This window comes from Suricata suricatta, chromosome 6, assembly GCF_006229205.1.
Source record: "Suricata suricatta isolate VVHF042 chromosome 6, meerkat_22Aug2017_6uvM2_HiC, whole genome shotgun sequence".
Taxonomy (NCBI): domain Eukaryota; kingdom Metazoa; phylum Chordata; class Mammalia; order Carnivora; family Herpestidae; genus Suricata; species Suricata suricatta.
The window spans coordinates 60078708-60102819 of NC_043705.1; the positions used below are offsets into that span (position 1 = coordinate 60078708).

General features: G+C 35.3%; 1 protein-coding gene across 3 annotated transcripts in view; it reads right to left on the reverse strand.

Moving 5' to 3' along the window:
• EDIL3 (EGF like repeats and discoidin domains 3) overlaps window positions 1-24112 on the reverse strand; it is a 399456-nt gene that overhangs the window by 81689 nt on the left and 293655 nt on the right. For all 3 annotated transcript variants that reach the window (XM_029942553.1, XM_029942554.1, XM_029942552.1), the window contains one exon: window positions 22406-22590. In XM_029942553.1, coding sequence (XP_029798413.1) covers window positions 22406-22590 — 185 coding nt within the window. The remainder of the gene's footprint in view (window positions 1-22405; window positions 22591-24112) is intronic.

Genomic DNA, 24112 nt, shown 5'->3' on the forward strand with positions numbered 1-24112 from the left:
TCCGAAGACAAACAGGCTCCAGGATCTGAGCTATCTGTCAGCACAGAACCCGATGCAGGGCTCAAACTCACGAACTGTGAGATCAAGACCCAAGCTGAAGTAGGAGGCTTAACCCACGGAGCCACCCAGGCACCCTTAAATTTTTTTTAAAGTTATAGTAGTACACTGAGCTGACTTCTTGAAATATGAATTATTTGTGACAATATTTTTTAAGATATGATTGGATATTTTTGAATTAAGGAATTTTGCTAAATTAAAGGTATTTTGGATAATATGTTTTACTCTAACAAACTGTATTTTCAGGTAAAGGTCTAAATATTATTTTGGAGTTTTGGTTTAGCTGGTAACTCTGCCTGTTTACTACTTATTACTAGCCAAGCTCTCACTGAAGATGGTACAAAAACCTTTTTAAGAACTTAAAAATTTCAGTTTTAATTTTAGATTTGCCAGATATATTAGCATAAAACCTCACTGATGTTTGTTAACATGCTCCCTGAACCATAATGGAGAGAATCATAAAGTAGTATTTGAGAAATATACTTGTTCTTTACATATGGAGAAATCCTTGTTTTCTTCTTCTTATGAAAGAGCTTCTCAGAAAAGAACTCATGTAAGATTATTAAATGCCTTTCCTACTTAATTAAAAATAAAGTTTTATCTGAAATGGATTAAATACAACTGTTTAATTAACCAAAACCTTTAAGAGGATCTCTCCAATAAGATCAATTAACATTCTGTTCCATATTGAACATCCTTAGAAAGGTAATTTTTGCTCCACTGACATAACCTTTAAAATACACTTGGTCTTTCTTTACAACATACCTTTATGGCATTTCCTTAAGTATCCAAATGGTTAAACAGAAAAATCATACACTAAGTTTAATGTTAGATTTCATTTTAAAATTAAAATTACTCATAAAATAGAACTAATAAATCTTATTTGACAACTGGTATTTGATTAATTTTAGAATTCTGCATGAGAAAATACACTCCCATAGGCGAAAAAGGAGAATCAAACCTTATGTCAGGGAAGTGGAACACTGAACAAATAGAAGAGGAATTTGAGTCCACACATTCTTTTTTAGAAACTAAAGAGTTTCAGTCAGGGTTTCTGAAATATTTGCTTTAAATTTCTGAGTCACACAGCTTAGGGAGACAGCAAAATTTTATTAATGCCAACCATAATCTGAAAAGAAGGTTTGTATTTTCAAACACTCCTATGAAATGGCCAGGAAAATTTCAAGAAACAGAAACATACTTGACCACTGCTGTTTTTGATATAGAGACTCTGAATGGGATTTTAAAAGTATGCTCTATACTTTAACAAATATAAATAATACTCCTTGCTGCCCAATACATGTTTCTCCCATCAAAAGTGAAATATTTTGAGATGTGTTCTAAGACAACTGGGTGAGTGGTTGAGAAGATAAATTTGAGTGTAACGTTCAACAACGTTCAGGTGAGCTAGACATCTGGACTCTGGCATGTTTGCCAGGGAAAGCCAGGCCATAGGACTTGTCAGAGTTTCAGGATCCTCAGGTTTGAACTGTTCCTGGGTCTGAAGGTCATACTTTCAAGTCTTGTAGGTCCTCAGCCCTAGCAAATGTAGCTCATCAAGGAGTTGGCAAGAGTTTGTCCTTGGGCTTTTTTACATAATTTGCTTTTCTGGTCCACACAACTCCAGTATTGGCTGCTTCTCTGGAGACAAGGCTCCTAACTTCTATATGTGCTTTACTACCTGCATATTGCACTGCTTTCACCTTCCCATTTTGGTGATTAATTTCTTTTTCTTCTTTCTTTCTTTTCTTTCTTTCTTTTTCTTTCTTTCTTTCTCTTTCTTTCTTTCTTTCTTTCTTTCTTTCTCTTTCTTTCTTTCTTTTTCTTTCTTTCTTTCTTTCTTTCTTTCTTTCTTTCTTTCTTTCTTTCTTTCTTTCTTTCTTTCTTTCTTTCTCTCTCTCTCTCTCTCTCTCTCTCTCTCTCTCTCTCTCTCTCTCTCTCTTCCTTCCTTCCTTCTTTCCTTCCTTCCTTGGTGATTAATTTCAACTTGATTATTTCCTGACCAAAATACAACTTTACATATGAAAACTCCAATCACTTGACCAATAAGAATTAGTAACTTGTTTTCATCTTTTCCATACTTCCTTAATTTTTTTCTTCTGTCTTATTTCAAAATTAAACTAAAGCATAAGATATGTATAATTAAAAAATATTAACATATCAACCAGTTGGCATGTAACACTTAGGGAAGTAAGGTTTGGGAAAAAAACACCAAGAATCTGGTGTGTTGAGAGCTCTGGTACACCCTCAGTGAGGCACCGGTGACATACTTCTTTCTAATGGATATACTTAGTACAGTAAAACCTTGGTTTGTGAGCATAATTCATTCCAGAAACATGCTTGTAATCCAAAGCACTTATATATCAGATGAGGTCTGGTGCATTCAGGGTGGTATGGACACAGACAAAAGCACTTGTATATCAGCGTGAATTTCAAGAACCATTGGCTCAGTTATGATTATGTGATATTCAGGGTCATGTTACTAGTCATATTGCAAGATATCACTAGTTTATCAAGTTAAAATTTATTAGAAACATTTGCTCAACTGGGAAACACTTACAGAAAAACTTACTTGCAATCCAATTTTTTACTGTAATTGGACTCTGAGTTGTCTCATGTTTTAACATGTCAGTCTGATAAAAAGGGTCTATTCTCTTAACCTCCACAACTATCTTTATGACACAAGAACAAAAACTTGCTTTTTCTCTGCACGGCCCTCTGGAGAGGGAAGCTCTTCAAGGAGGGAAGAGGGGGCACTGTCATGCAGTCACTCTCAAACCAGCAGAATGCAGAGCAAGATTCTGAACCCACTGGAAAGATCCTAGGCTGCACTGTTGTACATAAAATCTGTGTGCAGCTACTGAATGAATTAGAAGAAATTTGAAAGATAGTTAAAAAGCCTTCAGCATGTAAATTTGCTCATTTTTAAAGAGTAATTTGTTATGTATTTTCTAAATAGTTTAATCAATTTTACTAAAATTAGAAGAGCAACACATCACAGGTGCATAATTACACTTGCCATTAAATGCAAACACAGATGCACGCAACAAAATTAGATGCAATCATTTCATTGAGAAAAGAATGGCACTTGTTCCTCATGTCTCATGTTGGATTAAAAAAATAAACTAAGTTTTGATTTTTCTCAAAGACTAATGGGTATGTTTTGTGTGGTTTATAAAAACATTTTCACCTTTTAGTGAGAAGTGATCAGGTCATTCTAGAAGTAATCAAGAGAAACGATCCGATTATAGGCTACACTTCCTTCACTGCAGTCATGATAACCATCCTCTCATCCTAATCAACTCTACATGGGAGACACTGCAAAAAAGCAGATGTGTCTTCAACCTATCTAGGATAGCCCTTGTTATAATGTTGCCTACTATGGTATGGTATATTCATGTGAGGAAACAGGGTGAGGGAGTGTCTGTTTATTATATGGCAACAGTTTTCATGGATGGCCGTTCATTTCAGCTCTCCAATGATCCCTTGAGGTAAAGTTAGCCTCATTTTGAAGATGAGGAGACCTAGGGTGGTGAAATCATTTGTCCTGCTAATAAGGATATAAATTCTAGCAGTAGAGTTAGAATTTGAACCCTGTATTGGGATCTCTTCTGGTATTCCACCTGCTCACCAGTCAATAAACCCACAGAAGACACAGCCTTTTCTAGGCTTGGCCAGACAGGCTTTATCACCGATATCAAATCGCACTGTGTTCGTCCCATAGGCCTGAATGGGTGACCCCTCCCAGTACCTGAGCTGTTGGAATTCAGGGTGATATGGTGAGTTCGTTTTTACTTCTCTGTGATGTTGTTTTTATCATAGACTATAAGACCATACTGATGTTTCTTGAAATGGGCTCATGAAATCAGAATGTATTTCTCAAATCAATATGATCCTACAGTAGAATTCTCACTAAAATTAGCTGTAGATAAAAAGAATTCATTTGAACATCTATGTAAATAAAGTTTTTAGGGGCACCTGGGTGCCTCAGTTGGTTGTCTCTTGATTTTGGCTCAGGTCATGATCTCAGGATTTTGTGTGTTTGAGTTCTGTGTCAGGCTCTGCTTAAGATTCTCTCTCTCCCTGTGTCTCTGCCCCTCCCCCACTCACACTGTCTCTGTCTCTCCCTGAATAAATAAATTTTTAAAAACTTAAAAAATAAATAAACTTTTTCTTCTAGACTTGATGCAATTTTAGGGCAGTAAGGAGCAAAGTGCATGCTCATGTTGATATGGCTGAATCTCAGCAAAGATCCTGCTGTTTTTCCAGCTGCATTTTCATTTTAGGATCATAATCTCATTTCCCTTCTTTCCAACTTCTATTATAGAAACTTTTAAGCTTCAATTTTAGATGATAGTTTTTTTAAATTTTCTTAGAGGATTAAGAAATAAAATCACTTACATTTAAAAAATGATGATAATCCCTTAAAATTAAATTCATTTAACTGATAATAAATATTTATGTGACTAATTCTTAAAATGGGGTCATTCATTGGTACAGCTATTCCATTAAACATCCTAAATTTCATTTTACTATGATACTGTCACTTTATTTAAAATAATATGCATAGCACATATTGGTAATGTACCTAAAGTTTCATTTGAATTGTTATGAACTGAACTTCTTTCAGTTTCTCAGATAAACTATACTTTATTTTATTTCTAGGACTACATATATTATTACTCCTGGAATATTCTTTTTACTCCACCTTTTCCCCCCTACTTATAGGCACATCTTACTCTTCTTATATCCCATGTCTCTGTTCAAATATTCTTCTAAGACATCATTCTTAGGACGTCTTCCTTGATCCCAGATCAGATCAGATCCCTACTATATGTTCTAATAGATTTTTCTATTTTTCTAGAATACTCATATTTCTTTTATTCTGTGTTTATGGCTGTGTTTTTATGAGCTACAAACTTCTTAAGAGTAGGAACCTTGTCTTTCTTAACCTCTACATCCTCAGAGTCTGGACTTAGAATTCATCTATAAATATCTGTTGAATGAGCGAGTGGTACTGAGTAATACTGTAAAAATGTGTAAATTTTGTTAAAACATCTCACAGGATAGCATGATAAAAATTTTTGAAATGAGAACCAATATCACTCTTTGTGCCATTCCCTCCGGAGTAACCTGAATTGAAAGTTCTGGATAATGACGTTAAATACTCAGGAGACCTATCTCTCCTAGGGATGGCAATTGGAAACACAACATGTGGTCCTTGGGGTCAGTCTGTGTAAATTCAATGCATCAAACCAGCACTTCTCACTACAGAGAATCATCCTGGTTTCTGTATGGATCAGTTGGGATTTTGAGGCACTAAGAGTAAGCACCATACTTTCTCTCTCTAGATACCAGGCACATGTCAACAAGACAAACAGAACTTTTCACTTCCATTTGTGTGATAATATTCTATCTACTTTAAAAATTAGAAACCCAGTTCCAGAAAAGGCAGGTCATGTGCCACAGGGCTTACTATAAATTAGTGGCACAGGCAAACAAAAACTCTACTTCTTTGTATTTTTAGCGGCTAAACATTATAAATACCTCACTTCAAGACATTTCTTTTTTTTTTTTTAATGTTTACTTATTTATTTTGAGAGAGAGAGACAGAGCATGAGGAGGGGGAAGGTGCAGAGAGAGAGAGGGAGACATAGGATCCAAAGCAAGCTCCAGTTTCTGGGCTGACAGCAACGAAGCCCAATGCAGGGCTTGAACCCATGAGCCATGAGATCATGACCTGAGCCGAAGTTGGAGACTTAATCAACTGAGCCACCCAGGTGCCCCTCAAGACATTTTATTAAAGCCCATTACTTTATTGCCTAGGTCAACAACTCTTAGGTAGTGATTTTAGAAAGTCCTGTATTCAGCATCAATATGGAGGTGAGTCTAACAGTCAGTAAGGACTTGAGGGATTCCAGTTCAGTGCAGTTGCAAGATCATAAAACTTTACTTCTGTGAGAGAATGTTTCTTATTTTGAGCTGCTTGAGAACTGTTTCTTCAATCATATTAAAATGCATCTTGCTCTTTCTGATATTTAGTCTCTGCTTCAGTAAAAGGCCAGTATCTTTGCCAGAGAGGGTGACAGGCTCGGCCAACATTACAAATCCTGCTTTCCCCAGCTCTCCTGGCTGAATCCTGCCTCATTCTCAAATAAACCAAATCTGAAGCAGCAGATACCTATGCTCCTGCTCTTCTCCTTTGTCAAGGTGCCTCACATTCGCAGTGTATGGTTGTGCACATTTTGTCCCAGGTAGGGTACGCAGGTGAGAGAGTGAAATGGGACTGAACAGCATCCTGGGTTATGCTCACCAAGTGTGCTGGTATTACTCAGAGGAAGGGGTACTTTGGTGCACACACGTCCTGTGAGCATACAGTGGCCCAAGCTCACTGTTGTTCTGAGGCTGTGATATTCTCTTGTTTCTACCTACTGGCCTCCCAGAATCAGGCCACCTCTACTAAGCTTTGCATCACTGGAGCCTGGAACTATTTCTGGTTCATGGTCCCTCAGCTGAGGTCCTGCTAGGATACATCTCTCTTGATGAATATTTCTCTTACTAGACTACAAAATTACCACCAATGATGTTGTAGTCACTGTGCCCATTTTCTGCTAATACCTGGGCTATTTTTTGTGTGTTTACATGTGTGTGCATGTATTTATCACGACTCACAATTATTTGCCTTATCTTCAACCTTTGCTCATCATTCTTGGCTTTTTTCCTCACTTGAACTTACTCAGTCACTTGTTTTGGCGAGCAAGGTTCTGCAAGGCTCTCAGTCCCAAGTCCCCAGGGAAGGCATTTAACACGTTTCAGATGTTAAACAGACAGAAGCAAATTACAAATTAAAGAGCTTTGTTTTGGGGTACATGGGTGACTCAGTCAGTTAAGCATCTGACAGTTGTTTAGGCTCAGGCCATGATATCATGGGTTGTGAGATCCAACCCTGATTCAAGCTCTGTGCTGACAGCTTGGATCTGCTTAAGAGTCTCTCTCTCCTTCTCTCCCTTCCCCTCCCCTGCTTGCTCTCTCTCTCTCTCTCTCTCTCTCAAGTAAATATATATGTGTGGATATCTATATATTTAAAAGAGCTTAGTTTTTTCTACATCATCTTTTAAGAAAGATCAAAACCTGGGGGCTATTTCTTACCAAGGTTATTTTCAAATCAACGAAAATAAAACTGCTTTTGGTTTATCAAACTAAATGTCTTAATAGGTCTATAGGTAACATAACAAGTGGTGATTTTGAATCAGAAAGTTAAAAGGGAGTGGTGGCTTATGGTGGCTGAGAGGGCGTATGTCCCACGAGGCCGTTCAAATTAAAAATTAGAAAAGCCCCAGTGCCATCTGATAAAACCTGGGCTGAATTCAAATCCAGCCCACTGCTACTGGTCTGCAACCTCTGTTGAAACATTCTTTGCAAAACTAGCTAATTTTGTGTAGTCATTATCATTAATACTATAAAATGTTTGCTTTCTCACCCAGTTGCTATTGATTCCACTTCATTGACAAAGATCTCCTTTTGGGTGAGGTCCAGAGTAGTAGTGTTATAATTATCAGCATGTTCATTCTTCTTGTCATTAATGATTAATGAGGGTTTACTATGAATATAGTATTTTGTGGAATAGTACATCTATATTATATAATTTAAAGCTTAGAACAACTCTATAAATAAGTATTCATGTTCCTATTTTGTACAGTCTCTACCCTTTGGTTTCAAGAACAAAAATTTAAAGAACTTGCTGGTTGACTTTCTTTTGACCTCATGGGACTGTGGTAGTGGTCAGATGAATCTACATGACAGTGACGTAAGTCATGCTCCTGTATTGTTTTGTAATACAACTCAGGGCTCCTTATCTGTTTTTTTCATTTCCAAAATCTTCCACTCAGATGAAGGAAACATCACTTCAGGCCACACTTATTGAACAAGGTTAGTCCTGTGACAAAGCATGAAGTCATCTGGTGAGAAGGCTTATGATCCCCCCTCAGAGAGGAGAATAGCAAGAGAGTAGCAGCAATTGATCTTTTGAACAATAATATAATCTTCCACATTTCATCTCTCCAACAGGTATCATGTGTCACTTGATAATAAGCTAAAATCGGTACTTGGTAGTCTAAAATTTTGTAATTAAATTTACATGTAAAAACAAATGATAATTTAACATATTGAGATGTGGATGTTTTACATTTTTGCCTCATTAATATAATATCATAACAAGTACTGGGTTCATATGATTGAAACTTGAGGTCTTGGATACAGCTGTCTTCTAATTAGCATTACTTGGCCAGTTTAATACTTTTGTTCATTTCCCAATTTTCTTTGTGTTTCTATATGCATTGGGTAAAGTGGTAGAAAAATAAAAAGTCTGATTTATTTGACTTTTACTAGGAAATAGCTGTTACTTCTGATTTATTTTGGACATATTGAAAGGTGAATTTTTCAAAATTATAAAGGAAATAGTAAGGGCTAAGATTTCTCTAACATTAGATTTATTTGATCCATTAAAAGCACCTTAGATATGAATATATTTATGCTCTATATAAACATATTTTAGTATATTAAAAGAAACTCAAAGAATAAAGCTTCCTAAAGAGATTTTATTCTTTTTATATTTAAACCTGATTATCACTTCAATTCATGATATTATATATAGATAGAGTTTTTGAAGTTCTGTATTTTTCAGTTGCATTTCCCCCCAAGACCTGAATAATAGACAGAATACTGTCATTCTATCAATGTTTCCATAGACTTCTAGCACCAAACAAAGAAGAACAATCCTAAAACAATCAGTAGACTTTTCTAAAACATAAGGACATTTACACAATGAATTTTTCTAAAATACTTGGCACTCTTCACTTCTTCTTGGTTAGTATGGCCTGGTAGATGCCAAAAATAATTATTATCCACTCCTATGAATAGTAAGCTCAAGAAACAGCAAAGTGTGTTGGGATTTTCTTCTCCACTTCAGGCTTTTAGAGTAGCTTTCCTCATGTGGCAGGAAGGAGCCAGCCTGTTTTCCAATTTTATACCTGAGGGCACAGTAGTGGCACCAAGGAGTTGCTGATTCCAAGGTGACTGTAAATGTTTGGTTTCTCCTTCATCTCTCCACAAAACAATCTAAATAATCACTTTGTCATGAATTATGGTATGCTTGTTTTGCAAGTGCAGCTTAAGGAAATGTCTCCTATTTCTGCCTCCACTTTCCTTGGACAATTCCAACAAGATGCTTCTTTAAACTCATTTACAAGGAAGTTCTGGACTCTTCTCTGAAGAACTCAGCCTGTGGGCTGAATGCGTGACTATGTTGGTGGCTTCTATTATAACACCTAGTTAGACTGGAAGCTCCCCAGACTGGAAAGTGACTTTCCGGAAGGAGGAAAGCTAGACTGATAAGGCAATGAATAATCTCCTTATTCAGGTAGTCAAGTAGAACAATTAAGGAAAAATCCAGGAATCCAGGCAACTTTTGGAACATATGAAGTAATCTGATTGATAGGGAGGGACACAAAGTAGTCTATTTCCTCCTTTACTTTTGTCTTTTGATTAAATATAATACAGCCACAGGATTTGAGGTCAAAATTAGCTCCAATACTGCTAACCTTTTAAAATGCTGAGAAAGAGGCAGGAAAGACTGCACTATAGGGGCACTTATCCCATGCTAGGCACCATGCACAATGTTTAATATACCTGATTGCATTTGATCTTCCAACCTGTGGAGTGGGCATTTACTACATTTCCCAGATGGAGAAAACTGATGCTTAGGGGGAAAATACAATTCCCAGTGTCACATACAGCTAGTAGGTAAGGGATCAAGAGTGGAGTTTAGGTCATAAAAACTGTCTTTTTATAATATGAATTCACAAAGCCAAAAAACTTTGAGGATCTTAAATGCCATCTAGTGGCAATTTCTACACACTGTAGACACAATATCCCAAAAGTCACTCAGGGACATTTCTGGCAATTTCAATTAATTCTTATGATAGTAAATATTATACTGAGGTCCTAGACAGTGAGAGAGACTGACCTCCAGTGTGTATCACCTTGCAGCAGGTGTGAATCCCGAAGGGGTCATCTTGTCCCCAGAAATCCATGAAGCACAGAAGAACCAGAAAATAGTTTTTTTTTTTTTAAATCCCAGGACAAAATAGGGATTTGTAATATTGAAGTGGAGGTCAATTTAAGTATATTTATGTGGGATTTAATAAACTATTGGCTCTGCAATATCTATTCATCTTGAATAGAAGCACAGAGCAAAACAATTACAGATGAGCAATCCATTAAAACCATCATCTACTGATTAAATCATCACTATGTCAGCATCCTAACTTAATTCAGAAAGACACCAGGATAAAGAAATCAAATGTGATGGAGGAACAATAGAGTTGCCGGATTCATCAAAAACCCCCCCAAGATGTCCCATTAAATTTGAAGTTCAGATAAACAACATGGTGTGTGTGTGTGTGTGTGTAAGTATGTCCTATGCAACCTGTGCAACCCCCTTATACTAAAAAACGCTTCATCATTTACCTGAAATTCTTAACTAAGCATTGAGTATTTTTATTTGGTAAATTTAAATAAAAGAAGACATTGTACACAGTTTTACTGGTTACTGGATTATTCTGACTAATAAAATAATAATAAATAACATTTTTATCTTATTTTTAAGGACTTTACCTATGTTAACATAATCCTATCAAATCGAAACTATTATTCCTGTTTAGAAAATGAGAGTATTGTGACACTAACAGGTAGAGTCAGAGTCACACAAAGAGTTAGTGGCAGAGAAGGAGTCCGACCCCAGTTTTGCTATATAGAGTCTACCACTCTAAAAGTTGTGAAATACTGTTTTTTTACCAAATATATCAGTTAGTTTAAAATTACGCTATAAACTGCACATTCTTTGACTAGTTTTGAAAATAGAATTCAACAGACTTTCAACATGCATCAAACATCTACTTCAAATAAAGCCTTTACATGAGACAAAAACAGTAAAACAATATTCCATCTTCACTGAAATATTTAACTGTCTACAACTGGTACTTTAGAAATTGGTAGTGTCTCATGGTCATTCTTAGGAAATTATTGAAGGACTAATTATTAAAAACCCTTGATTATTCAAGTTCTGTAAGTATACATATTAGAGCTTTAATACTAAATATATATAAATATATATGGCTACATATATATTATATTTATAATACTAAATATATATGCATATGCACACATATACATATACATACATATGTATACGGCTATGGTTCATAGCCAGAGAACACTGGAGATACAGAGCCCAATACAGGTCCCCTTTTTTAGATTTTAGATGTGGTTTTATTTATGCATCTTTATGTAGCTTATTTCTTATGGAGTTAGGAGAAAGTGAAGATTTGTTGTTGGATTCATTCATTTAATAGAATTCAGATCAATAAAAACCTGAATTTTTGGATTCTGCATACTGGTGCCATGACATTTCCTTAATTTCAAGCATCCTTTCAGGGTAAATCTATTCCTAAACTGCAATTAGATTCATACCCAGGGTGCCTGGGTGGCTCTGTCAGTTAAGCATCCAACATGATTTGTGAGAGTTCAAGTCCCATATCAGGCTTGTACTGACAACTCAGAGACTGGAGCCTGCTTTGAATACTGTGTCTCCCTCTCTCTCTATTCCTCTCCCTTTCACACTCTGTCTCTGTCACTCAAAAAATAAAGATTTGAAAGAAAAAAAAAAGATTCACACTCAAATCATTTTCAGTTCAACATAACCAAGCACTTTCCATTAAAACAGTTGCCTCTAGATAAAAATTTTGTCAGTCAAGCCATAAATTGTCAATTCTTTTTCTCTCAGACTTCATTTTGTGCAGAAATCCCAGGGTATAAATATCCCAAATATATATATGTATATATATCCAGAATACATATATACCAAAATACACATTTTCTATGCCTAATCCAGACCTAATAACATCAGAAGCTCCGTGGATGGGATGTGGTAAACTGCATTTTTCAGCCAGCCCATGCCAGCTGATTTTGATGTAGGAAGTCTCCAAACCACACTTTGAGAAAATGACTTTCATACCAACCTACAAGAAGGTACAGGAAGTGGATGGTATGATTTTTCCCTTTAAGGGCTTAAAAGTGTTTATTTTTAGAATTTCCCCTACTTCCCATTATCTTGTCTATACAGCTTCTCCTACACTATCAGGCATATACCTAACAGAAGAAATGGGTCCTGTGGTACTCATGAAGGGCCATCAAATCCTATTGCTTTGGGGATTAAAACTACAGTGCTTCTCAGGAAAGAAACAAAGGACTCATATAGTGGTAGGATTTAGGGAGAGGGGAGAAAGGTGACTCAGAGTTTGACTGGAAAAATAGTTATTTAATTAGCCTTGCTTTTACTTTATGTTTAAGCCTTCTTAACCATATTGGTTTTGCTAATTATGTTGCATAGAAAATGGTAATAATAAGTTTATATAGTTCCACAATGATAATTAATACAATTTTGATTGCAATCTATAATATTCTATTTTTATTTTAAAACTATAGAACAAGGCATCATATAAATAGATACTAATTAACAATGATTACAGGTAAATATCTCTTGGTTTCTTTCTGTCTTTTATTGGCTAACCTTAGACAAAATGCTTTTTTTCTGTTTTTAGCAGTATATAGAAAATTGTGCAAATTAGCAAATGAATCTATTCTATTGAATATATATGCACACACACAGATACCTGTTTCCTTTATATTTTTTCTCTATCAAAAGCCACTGAGCATGCAGGAGAGAAAATTTATGGAGCAACAGTAATTATAGTATTCAAAGAGACTATAATCTGACTTGTTAAATGAGGAAATTCTGCATGAAAATTATTTGAAAATAATGATGCTTTCATAGTTCCAAGTTCCCATTGTTCAGCCATACTAAATGCTACAAAAATACTTATTGTTCATGCTTAGTGACCCATTTTACTATAAAACAGTGACTATCCTGATATGAACTCTACATTAAAATTGAATGTACATCAGTTACAAAAGCCTCTCTTATTGCAATGAAGAAAGAGAACACTACATTGTAAACATAAAGAAGGCAAAGCCAAAGTGTATGAACATTTGCCAAAGGATGAACTTCACAGATTATATATTTAAAGATAAGTTTTGTGATGATCCTCTGTTACTTTGAGGGGAAAATAAAGTTTTAAAAAAATTATCAAATATACTTTTCAGCAAATGAGGTGTTTTTTTTTTTTTTACTATTTATGTTAGATATCTGTGTACTATTGAAAACTTCTCTAGCTAAGCTCTTTAGCTCACTGGAGATATTTCTTAACAATCAAAATGTTCATATGTTACTTTCCTTGCTTTGTGTGGTCAATGTAAAGAGTCCATTTTACTCATGACACAGGTTGATTATTCTCCAGGTATATCTAGGCTAACTTTAGCTTTTGGGAAACATGTTTTTTTTTCTGAAAAGAAAGTGAAAATAATGCTTTGATTTCATTTCGGTAATTTTAAATGCTTGACTTATACAGATATGGACATAGAACTGATTAAATTGTTTGTGATATTGAGTAGGCCTGTCACAAAAATAGACGAATGCAGTGAATTGGAAAACCCTATTTTCAAACACATATTTTGCATGTATTTGACTGTAACAAAAAAAATCTTGAAAGAAAGGCTGCTAATGTTAGATTTCATTCTATATGATGTCAAATGCAAATAGCTATTAAATATGGCACTCAATGGAAAATAGAGAAATGGATTTTTGGGTCAAGTTCTGACATTTATAGGATTAGGTCATATAACCTCTCATATATTTTTTCATGTCTTGAGATAAATTCTTTATATAAATAATTATATGTATCTAGATTATTATAAGGACACAGTGAAAATTATTAGAAAAGCCCTTTGTAAACAGAAATGCAATTTAATCAGTACAGAATATATTCTATAGTGGTTCCTAGAGATGGTAAGATAGTTATTTTTAAAAACCATTCAGTGATCAAATAAGTTTGGAAATTTCCAAATAAAACAAATCTCTTTCTTATTGGATTCTTAAGGATCCAATGTTAATATGTATCTGAATCAGCAAGAAAAGAGAAGAGGATATAGGCTTTACTAAATATATTTCCGTTCAGAATCTTTTTATAAAGAACCTATGGCAGGAGAGTTTTGCAGGGTACACTTTGGAAAATGTTCATAAAATTTATCATTTGGGGACAAAGGGATCCTAATTTGTTTTAAAGGACTGCATATTTAGGATGAAAGAGTGATATATGTTACCCTGATTTATCAGTTCATAATCACACTGCAGAAGAGAGAACCTTTTGGAAACTCTTGAGTCTGTAGTCAAGAGAACTAAATTCTGGTAGAACTACCTGAAAACGTATCTATTTTTCTCTGAAGTACATACTAATGTCAGAAGATGATTAATTGGAAGCTATGGGGAGATGTGTCTGTATGCACATCTTAACAAATTTCAGAGAAGATTCTAACCAAAGGTTAATATGGAAACAGGCATGGTTAGGTGCCTGGACGTAGAATTGACACTTTCTAGGAGACATACTCTGCCAGTGAACTACAAGAGGAGCATGACACAAAGACATTAGAGATGTAAAAGTCACTTCACAGAGGCATGATTTCCCCACAGAAATGTTAGTTGAATAGTGAAAGAGAAAATTAATGTGATATATGCTATAAATACTTCATAAATGAGAGACACCTTGCTCACAAATGTAAATGAAAATTGAATAACCTACTCATCATAGCACCACTGGCTATGAACAAAAATTACAAAGGCCTTTATGATAAACCAAAGCAACTGGACCAGGTGAGTTCAGTTGTGACCAAGAGTGTTGAAGAGAGCAGCACTCTCTAAATGTAGGTTGTGTATACAGTCATGTCATTGAGTTGTAGAAAACGTAGAATTTCCATTCTATTTCCAATCAGTTTTATCTTAAACCAAACAATTATTTGTTTTTTTTGTTTACATTTTTAAAATATGTAATGTGTGCCTGTATCTGTGCATGTGTGTGTATTTAGTAATCAATCACTGTTAGGGGCATACAATTTTTACAATGTGGAACCACAAATTTAAAAGGCAACCTAGATCCACAGAAATACCAGCATCTCTCCTTCAAGACAAGTGGCCACAGAAATGCTGGTCAGCACTGGGCTCTGAAAAGGCTTCCTGATGAAATATCCCCTGGAAAAAGGAGTCACCTCACTCACTGAAGAGTCTACAAAATATTTGGTAAAAATTGGCACATAAGCTTCCTGGTATATTTCAAGTTCCCCTTCTATTGTTGGCTGGCCCTGCAGTCTCCAGCAAGCCTCACAGACTCCCTGTGGCCTCCTTAGAAAAGAGAGATAACTTAGTCACTGAGAGGGTTCCTTTAAAGGCAAAACAGGATCATCAATTAAAGGAGATTCCCATCTTATGTGTAAGGCTTCATAAATGCTCATCTTATTTGAATCAGTATTTCCAGGTTCTAAATTTCACTCACCGGCATATCTCCCTTTTATAGGAGAATTATATTATAGGAGGTTACTATCATTTAAACTATATCTCGTTAATAAAAGATGATGAATATCAAAAATTAAATTTCATTTGCACACAAAGAAACCAGAAGTCATTTTATCCTTATTATCATAAAAACATGAATGGGCTTGCTGTGCACATGCAATTCTTGTAAGTCTTGCTGTTCAGTTTTTCAAAGGTCTCAAAGAGTTTTAGGTGGAAATATTCAATTTCCCCCATTTCTATTTATTGCTTCTGTAATGCTGACTCATGACAATAAGGGTGTCAGTTGCCATACATGCAGGCAGACACAGAATGAACATATCTTTCAGTTCATTGCACCTGGAATTGTGTTCTGCTATAGCAGGTGTTTCAAAAATATTATGTAAATTTTTAAATTATGAAGTCATTTAAAAGAACCTCTGAAACCACAAAGCCTCCATCCAATTTCTATGTACCACCGATGCTTGCTTTCCAAAACTGCACATTGCACTTAATCTACTGCTTTGTACATTTTTCATGATTTGCTATATCCAGTGCTATAGTATTAGTGTTTCATAATGGCTTAATATTTCTCATTGCTTTGTTTTAGTGAATTCTTATCTTTTTACCCATTAATAAATATATGTGTATATATATACACTAACCTATACAAATGACTCAAACTTAGAACAGGTGGAAAGGTAGGGGAACTACTTTAGGTATTAAGTAGATATACTATGCATAACATAAAATTTAACTTTTTAATTTTTTTAAAAAGTTTACTTATTTACTTATTCTGAGACAGAAAGAGTGTGTGCACACACACATTTACATGAACAGGGGAAGGGCTGAGAGAGAGGGGGAGAGGGAGAGACAGAGAGAATCCTAATCAGGGTTCCCACTGTCAGCAAGGAGTCCCTTGTGGGGCTCGAACCCTTGAGAACCCACAAATCATGAGATCATGACCTGAGCCAAAATCAAGAGTCAGATGCTCAACCTACTGAGCCAACTAGTTACTCCCAGAGTTAACTTTTTTAAAGAGTAACTTTAAGTTAGATGGTCATATCTGCAATACTAAGTCAATCATATGATGTCTTTCTGTTAACTTCATCAGAAATTAGCTAGTGGTCCTGATAATTTTCTGATTACACTGGACTTGGTCAATCATTATTTAAGATACTTAGCCATCCAAGAGCCAAGAGTCCCTTTCCCTTTTAAAAGGGAAAGGCTGCCTGGTGGGTATCTTTTTTCTAATATCCACATTTTACTTTTATTATTTTTTAATTTAATCTCTACATCCAATGTGGGGCTCAAATCTACAACCCTGAGATTAATAGTTAGATGCTCTTCTGACTGAGACAGCCAGGCATCCCTATAGTATCCACATTTTAGAGAACAAGAGAACATGTATTCTAGAACACTGATGTGATTTATCAGCCACACAAACCAGATTTTTGGACTTCAAACCATGCACTTAGTGTACTCCATTGTTTCTGTTTGCACTTCTTTTTGCCCTCTGAGTACTTGCTATGTAAATATCCTACTCAATTTTGTTCTGCTCACTACAAGTTTTTTTTCCTAATTGGAGGGTAGAGGTTCCTTTTGATATAAAAAAAAAAGATGGTTTATACTCCAAGCCAAGTTTGGACATCCTTTGACTCAGTTCGTATACTCCCAAATAGACTCATGTTAAGAAGGATGGAAGGTGCTTCACAATAGTACATAAATTGTGTCATTACTAGATTTCTTTTAGATCTGCTTTATAACTGAACCCTTCATGTGGGCCTATTGTTCACTATATATGAAATTTTGGAATAGTGAAATGGAAATCAGAATATTTCTTCACACTGCCAAATGTTTTCCAATGGCCTTAGAGGTCCTTGGAAAGCTTTCCTTCAACTCTTCTGTAAACAAATTATCCAAAGGGCAAGAGAAGTTAATGGCTGTAAAGAAGTGATGCATTTTATGGCTAGAATACCTTTAAAAATCTGAAACAGACTAAATTAAATAAGTTTTATTTAATTTGAAAACTTAAACTCGATTGCTCCCTTACACGTTTCCACAAAATTAGTATTGAAATGAAGCTGTGGAGGGTTGGCTGCAATTTTGACAAAGGTCAACACTAAAGTGTGCAGGCTAACAACTCTATTAATCCTACGAATTTGGTTGAAATACTATGCAGACTTCCTTAAATTAGCAAATGTCTCATGAAATAGACCAAAAGATCATTTCCTAGGTGATCTGGTGACATTTTCCTTACTGATAGTCATTTATATTATGCTACCCTTTATGAAATCTGAAAAACTTTTTAGCAGATTCAGTTATAGATGGTAACTTATCCATGTTCTATAGTCACCACCAATAAGGCAATGAATTTGTACATGGTATACTCACTGTAAGAGAATTTAGAATGTCTTATTTTAAGAGAAATGTTTTTAATCAATCCCAGTTAATTCTTAGAGTGCTCCTTGCATAGCTGCATCTACTAGATGAAAATATTTCTTCACAATTTATAAAATTGTCATCAGTAATGCTCCTACCCCTGTTAGAATGTCATTAAACATCTCAGTTTCATGCTGAATTTTAATCAGTTTGTATAATCTGACCATAAATAAGAAGAGAATTTACTCAATCTGTTGAAAAGCCACTGAAAATGGTCATAAAGACACATAAACATTCTAGTAAGAATATGACTTCAGCAGAGGATATTGCCAAATGATATAACGTTCACTTAAAGCTATTAACATTGTTATTACTACTCCCAGGTAAAGGTCTGAAAAATCTGACGCTACCCAGGTAAAAAATTTGGATTTTTTTGTTTGCCAGAGCAAATGTATGCAATTTATCAGCACTACTCACAGTTTGCAACTTAGCTAGTAGTATATTACTTTACATTTCATAGGTTTATTAGAAAATCCCTTCTGGAAGAAGCAAAGAACATAGATGCATATCTTCATTTTTAGTCATGATTGGTGGCCTCAAATTATGTTCTCCTGAGATTAAACAAATCACCAGAAAAAATAAGGGAGGTATCCATTGCTGGGGATATACCATGTGCTTCCTCTGTTCTGCCATTTGTCTGACTTAATCTGCCTTAAAATATGACAAAACTTCTGGGTCCTTTGTTTGGAAACTATAGGAAGTATTCATCTGATCTTAAATGATCTCAGTGAGTTAAATGTCACTTTATTTTTATAAAGGGGATTAAAACTACTTCAACCACCTATTAAGAATGCCCAAAACTTGGGGTGACTGGGTGTCTCAGTCAGATAAGCATCTGATTGATTTTGGCTCAGGTCATAAACGCACAGTTTGTGGGATTGAGCCCCGCATCAGGCTGACAGCTCAGAGCTTCTTCCTTTCTCTCTGCCCCTCCCCTGCATGACACACAGCCTCTGTCACTCTAAATAATAAACTTAAAAAAAAAAAGAATGTCCAACTATTAGTCAGGGATGATAGGTCTATGAGCTTTTAATTTAGGTGTAAGATAGGTAAGATTTTTTTGAAAGGCAGAAACTATAATTTAACCTTCAGAGGATTTTGGAAAACACTGTAGGGCTTCTTGCTTAAAGTTTTACAGAACATCAAACACATCAAAGTGATAGAAAAACATTTTTTCAGAGGTCTGAGAAATGTCTCTCATTTAAGACTGCCTGTGGACTTAGCACATTTTTGCCATGTTTTTATAGGAATAGCATAATGATTTCGTGATTAACAGTAGCTCAAAGACATTAATCAGGTAAGATCACTTCTTAAAAAATAACACAAGAACATTTGCTTGAGAAGCTCTAAGATTTTGACTTTCCAGGAGAGATGGAAGAAACCTTAGAGTGATAAAAAGAGTAAAACATTAAAGTGATATTTGAATACCTAAGAATTCTTTAAAAAAATACATAAGAATCCCTTAATGCATAATGACTGGGCAAAATGGTGTTTTTTTGGGCTTCATTTATAATTGTAGTTACTGATATTATCTGAATAGGTTTTGGAAAATCTATCAAAACAAAGTAAAACTCTCATCATTAGAGGGTTAAATGCACAGTTGGTGGATAAATGAAATTTCTTAAAAAATCAATTAGCAGAAGACTGATAATGAAAGAAGGGAATTTAAATGACAAACATGATTTTTCTTTTGAAGTGCTATATCTTAGAACTGATGCATCTTGGTTAAAATCACAGCTAAAACTTGTAAATTCAGAAGTCCCAAATAATAAGAACTAACTATATCAATAGTTCAAAAACAAAATCACCCTATACATTATCCATAAAAGTGTTAATCTTATCTTCAACAAAGACACTAACAAGCATAACAAGGTACAGTTGAACAGATTATATTCTCTTGAGGAGAAAGCACTAACAATAGACACAATTCTGTAGCATTTCCTTGCATGATATCAAAAAAGAAAAAAATAAATATAAGAAAAGAAAAGATGTCGATTCTGAATATGTTTTGACACAACAATAAAAGACACATATACTGGAAGAACTGGTCCTTGAATTGACAGAAAATCTGTCACCAACGCAATGAATCAATTTCAGCATGCAAGTGACATTACGAAGACAGTTGGAGAGCCATCTTAAAAAAAATGATGGACTGAGGTCTGGATTGAAGATTACACCCTGATTCATGTAAAAAAATGTTTTATTTTAACTGTCTAAAGAAATTTGCCATTGACAATCCTTTCATGTGGATATTTTGAGAGTCTACTGGCTTGTCTGAGCTACTTAGGGGGTATAAAATATTTTGTCCTATTCCACAAGGCATTATGACTCACAGATAATACAACCAAAATCAGTTAAAATTATTATGCAGCAACAATGAACCAGTTTAAGTTTGGCATTGGAAAAAAGTTTTTCCATGGTTCTTTAAGAACTTGAAAATGTCTTCAAGTCCATGTATTAGGAAAATTTAGTTCCTATATTATAAAGACTAGATCTTTAACATAAAATTTTAGATTTTTTCCCAAATATTATTTTAAAATTTGAGGATCTTACCAGTTGGGGACCAAAATTATATGCTGCCTAGGTCCAAATCAATAAATTGAATTATACTTTGAACCATTCACTTATCCATCTATTCATTCATTCAGCAAATATTTATTGAATACCTACCATGTGTCGGTGTTATGACAGGTATTCAGTTTGGTACTGAACAAATAGTTGAGAACGTCAAAAAAGACAAATGTGGTTTCATCCCTCCTAGAGCAAACATCTAACATGAAAACATAATTTCCAATGTAGTGTGATGGTGCAGAGTGAGAGAATCACTGAAAACACAGCAGTATTCAGGGGGAGAGTTCAAGCCAGATATGGTACGGGATGGAGCTGGTAGTAGCAAAGCCTTGCCAGAGGAAAGTACATGCAATCTGCAGCAGAAAGACAAGGCAGGGGATACTAAGGATAGAGATGCTGTTTCCGCTCTTTTCCCCAGGGAAGAGGACACTTAGAAAGGAACTGGAAGAGAGAACACTTGGTTTGAGAAACTGAAACCAATTTAGAAGAGTGTGGTCAGAGACGAAATGGGGTCAAATCATGTGAAGACTTCCAGGCTATACTAAGAAATCTGCACTTTTTTCCAAGGCTCATAGGGGGCAACTGAAGGGAGAAAAAATAATCACATTGGTTACAATTTGAGATTTTTAGAGAGCTGATACCAAAAACAGGAAAGCTGGTCAGGAGGCTTCTGCAAAACCCAGGTGAAGGGGTGGTAGCCTAGATCAGGGAGGTGGCAGTGGGGGTGGTGAGAAGGGAAGTATAGTGTGTGTGTATGTGTGTGTGTGTGTGTGTGTGTGTGTGTGTGTGTGTGTGTGTGCGTGTATCTACACATACACCCTACCTTCAAAAAGCTCACAAAGCACTAAAAGGAGAAAAACACACATAATTATCCTTAATACATAATACCTATTGAAAGAGTTCAATAAAGTTCCAGATCAATAAAGATCCAGATAGAATGTTAGGGGAAAGTAAAGAGAAACGTGACTATTTCTACAGAGAAGATTCCACTGGAATTTCCACATGATTTAGAATAGAATCAAGTGTGGCAAATCTGGTTCAATGAGGAGTGACATTTGGTGCTGTTATAATTTTTTTTTGGTGATTTTCAGAAATGCAATGAATTACCACAGTTTTGAAACTCATGCATACAGCATAAAAATCAGTAACAACAGAACTCATATCTTTCAAGTAAAATGGCCTCATTATGGAATTAAGCTCTTACTTTTCTTTGCCACAGAAGACATTAATAAATTTGTGCCTACTTAAAAGTACTCCAGGATAAACGCATTTCAAAAAGATTGTTTTTACAAAGCACTGACTATAACCACACTTCATTTGCCAATGATAAACTGACTGCAGCGTCTATGCTTCCTTTCTATAAGCAAGCTCTCTTATGAGAATGTAATCAAATTGCTCCATTGCTTAGCAACCACAGGTAAAGAGCTAATAAGTCAGGAGTCATGATTCTATGGGAACAATCTGCAGGTCAATAGCATGATTTCAAGGCGGTCTGCCATCCTGCTGTGACACTTTTAAACCAATACTGACAGGAAGCATTAGAATAGAGGAGAGTTAAAATGCAAATGCTCTCATCATCGATTGAATTGACCTATCCATATTGTGATCTGGTCCAATCTGCTGCATCCATCTGACAGTAGCATCTATAAATCAACATCACAGTAAAAAGAGCACCAGGATATGGCTTCATACGGAATTTCTGTTTGCTAGTTTTAGGCAAGCCAAAGAGGAAGGTACCCTTAAACTGGAATGAAGGCAAGGACTCCAACAATCACAACACCAACAGGAAATCTAAGGAAGAGGAGCAGGGGCTGGTGAAATGGCTTTGAAAAATATTACCTGTAACCACTGTGACTGGTCATTGTGGCCAGAGGTCCAGGCATTCACTTTGCCCTGTTTGTCCAGCCGAGCTTTCCTTGGTTCCCAAGTGAACATGTCCATGTTGAGAGTCCTGAAGATGCTGGAGGCGGTGATCTGATAGTCTTGTATGTGTCCTGATTTCATCCCCAGAGGCTCTGAACAGCCTGAAGGAAAATGAGAAGGTGACATAAGAAATATAATGGATGACCCTGGAAGTTTTCTACTTTCATTTTGGAGAGGCAAGCGAAGATTAAGCATAATGCTGTTCATTTCCCCAAAGACAAAGCATCTACATCCAAAAACAAACAAAAAAAAGGCTATAATCAGAACTAAATCTGGAAAAAAATTGAAACACAAGATAGCCAACTCAGGCTATTTTGTTGGAATATATTTTGGAAAAATTGAAAACAAGACAGACAATTCAAACTGTTTTTCGGTGATAGATGATTTTTGCAAAATGAAAACAAGGCTGAAATGCTCTCTCTTGTCTCATTACTGATAGCCTCATGACCATTCCTGTGTTTTCAACAGTTTCATTGTGTCTTTAAAAAAGAACATTTTCTCACAAAGTATATTTGGTTTTCTTTTATTTGTTTCCATAATACTGTAAATGAAAATTCCCTCAGTACAAAGTCATTTTCACAAACTGCTCCAATGGCATATTTCAAACTGGACAGTATACAGCATTTTGTTTTCTAAAAAAATGTCTGTTAATCTTTGTCACTGATTCTTATAGCACCAACATAGGTTCTTCTGGATTTTGAGTAAGCTAATATTGACTTGATGTACTGCATGTGTCAGGCACCGTGCAGGTGTAGAATTTGAAGTAATAGATAATAGAAGAAAATAAGCTGATTCTAGCAAAAATCATTCCTGAACAAGCCTTATTATAAAAACTGACATTTCAGTCATACTCAATAATCTCTAGTTTTGGGTATTTTTGAAAGATTTTTCAGATCTGGAACATATATTTTCAGGTTTGACATGGTGCAAAATTTGGGTTTGTCTGTTCCTGGGAAGGTGTGCATATATGCACACACAGACACAATTTCTCAAGGAAACATACACACAATCTCCCATTCTTGAAGTGCAACTGTGGCAAAATTCCATTCATAAAGCTCGTAATGGGAAGCAAGATTCTCTTTTCGTGTTAGCAAATCTTCCATATGTAAAATCATTACATTTTGACCGAGGAACACATAAGATAAGTTTGTTCATCAAGAAAGCCAAGCTAAAAAAGAGGACTTCTCTAATCAAGGCTGTCTCTGCATACTCTACTGCTTCCCCACTTGCTCTCTGTATGGTCTTTTACCCATTATTTAACTACTTTATGCCTCAGTTTCTTTTTTCATCTGTAAAATGGTAGTAATAATAGAAACTACCTCAAAAAGTGTTCTAAGAAATTAGTCAATAACTATAAAGTATTTAGAAACAGTCTGGCATAGAGGTAGCATTCAGTTAGTTGTTTTTTATTATTTCTCTAAAGTTTATTCCAACAGATAACAATGTTAAGCCCCCAAATCAGCATAGCAGTGAGTACTAAATAATGGACCAGGATTGGTTGCATTTTTTGAAACTAGGCCATTTTATGTCTAAGGCTCTAAGAAAGGGGGCTTAGAACTCTTCATTCATAAATAATTCTTAACTACAATTCATTGCTTTCTGTTCTAGTCAATTTAAATCACT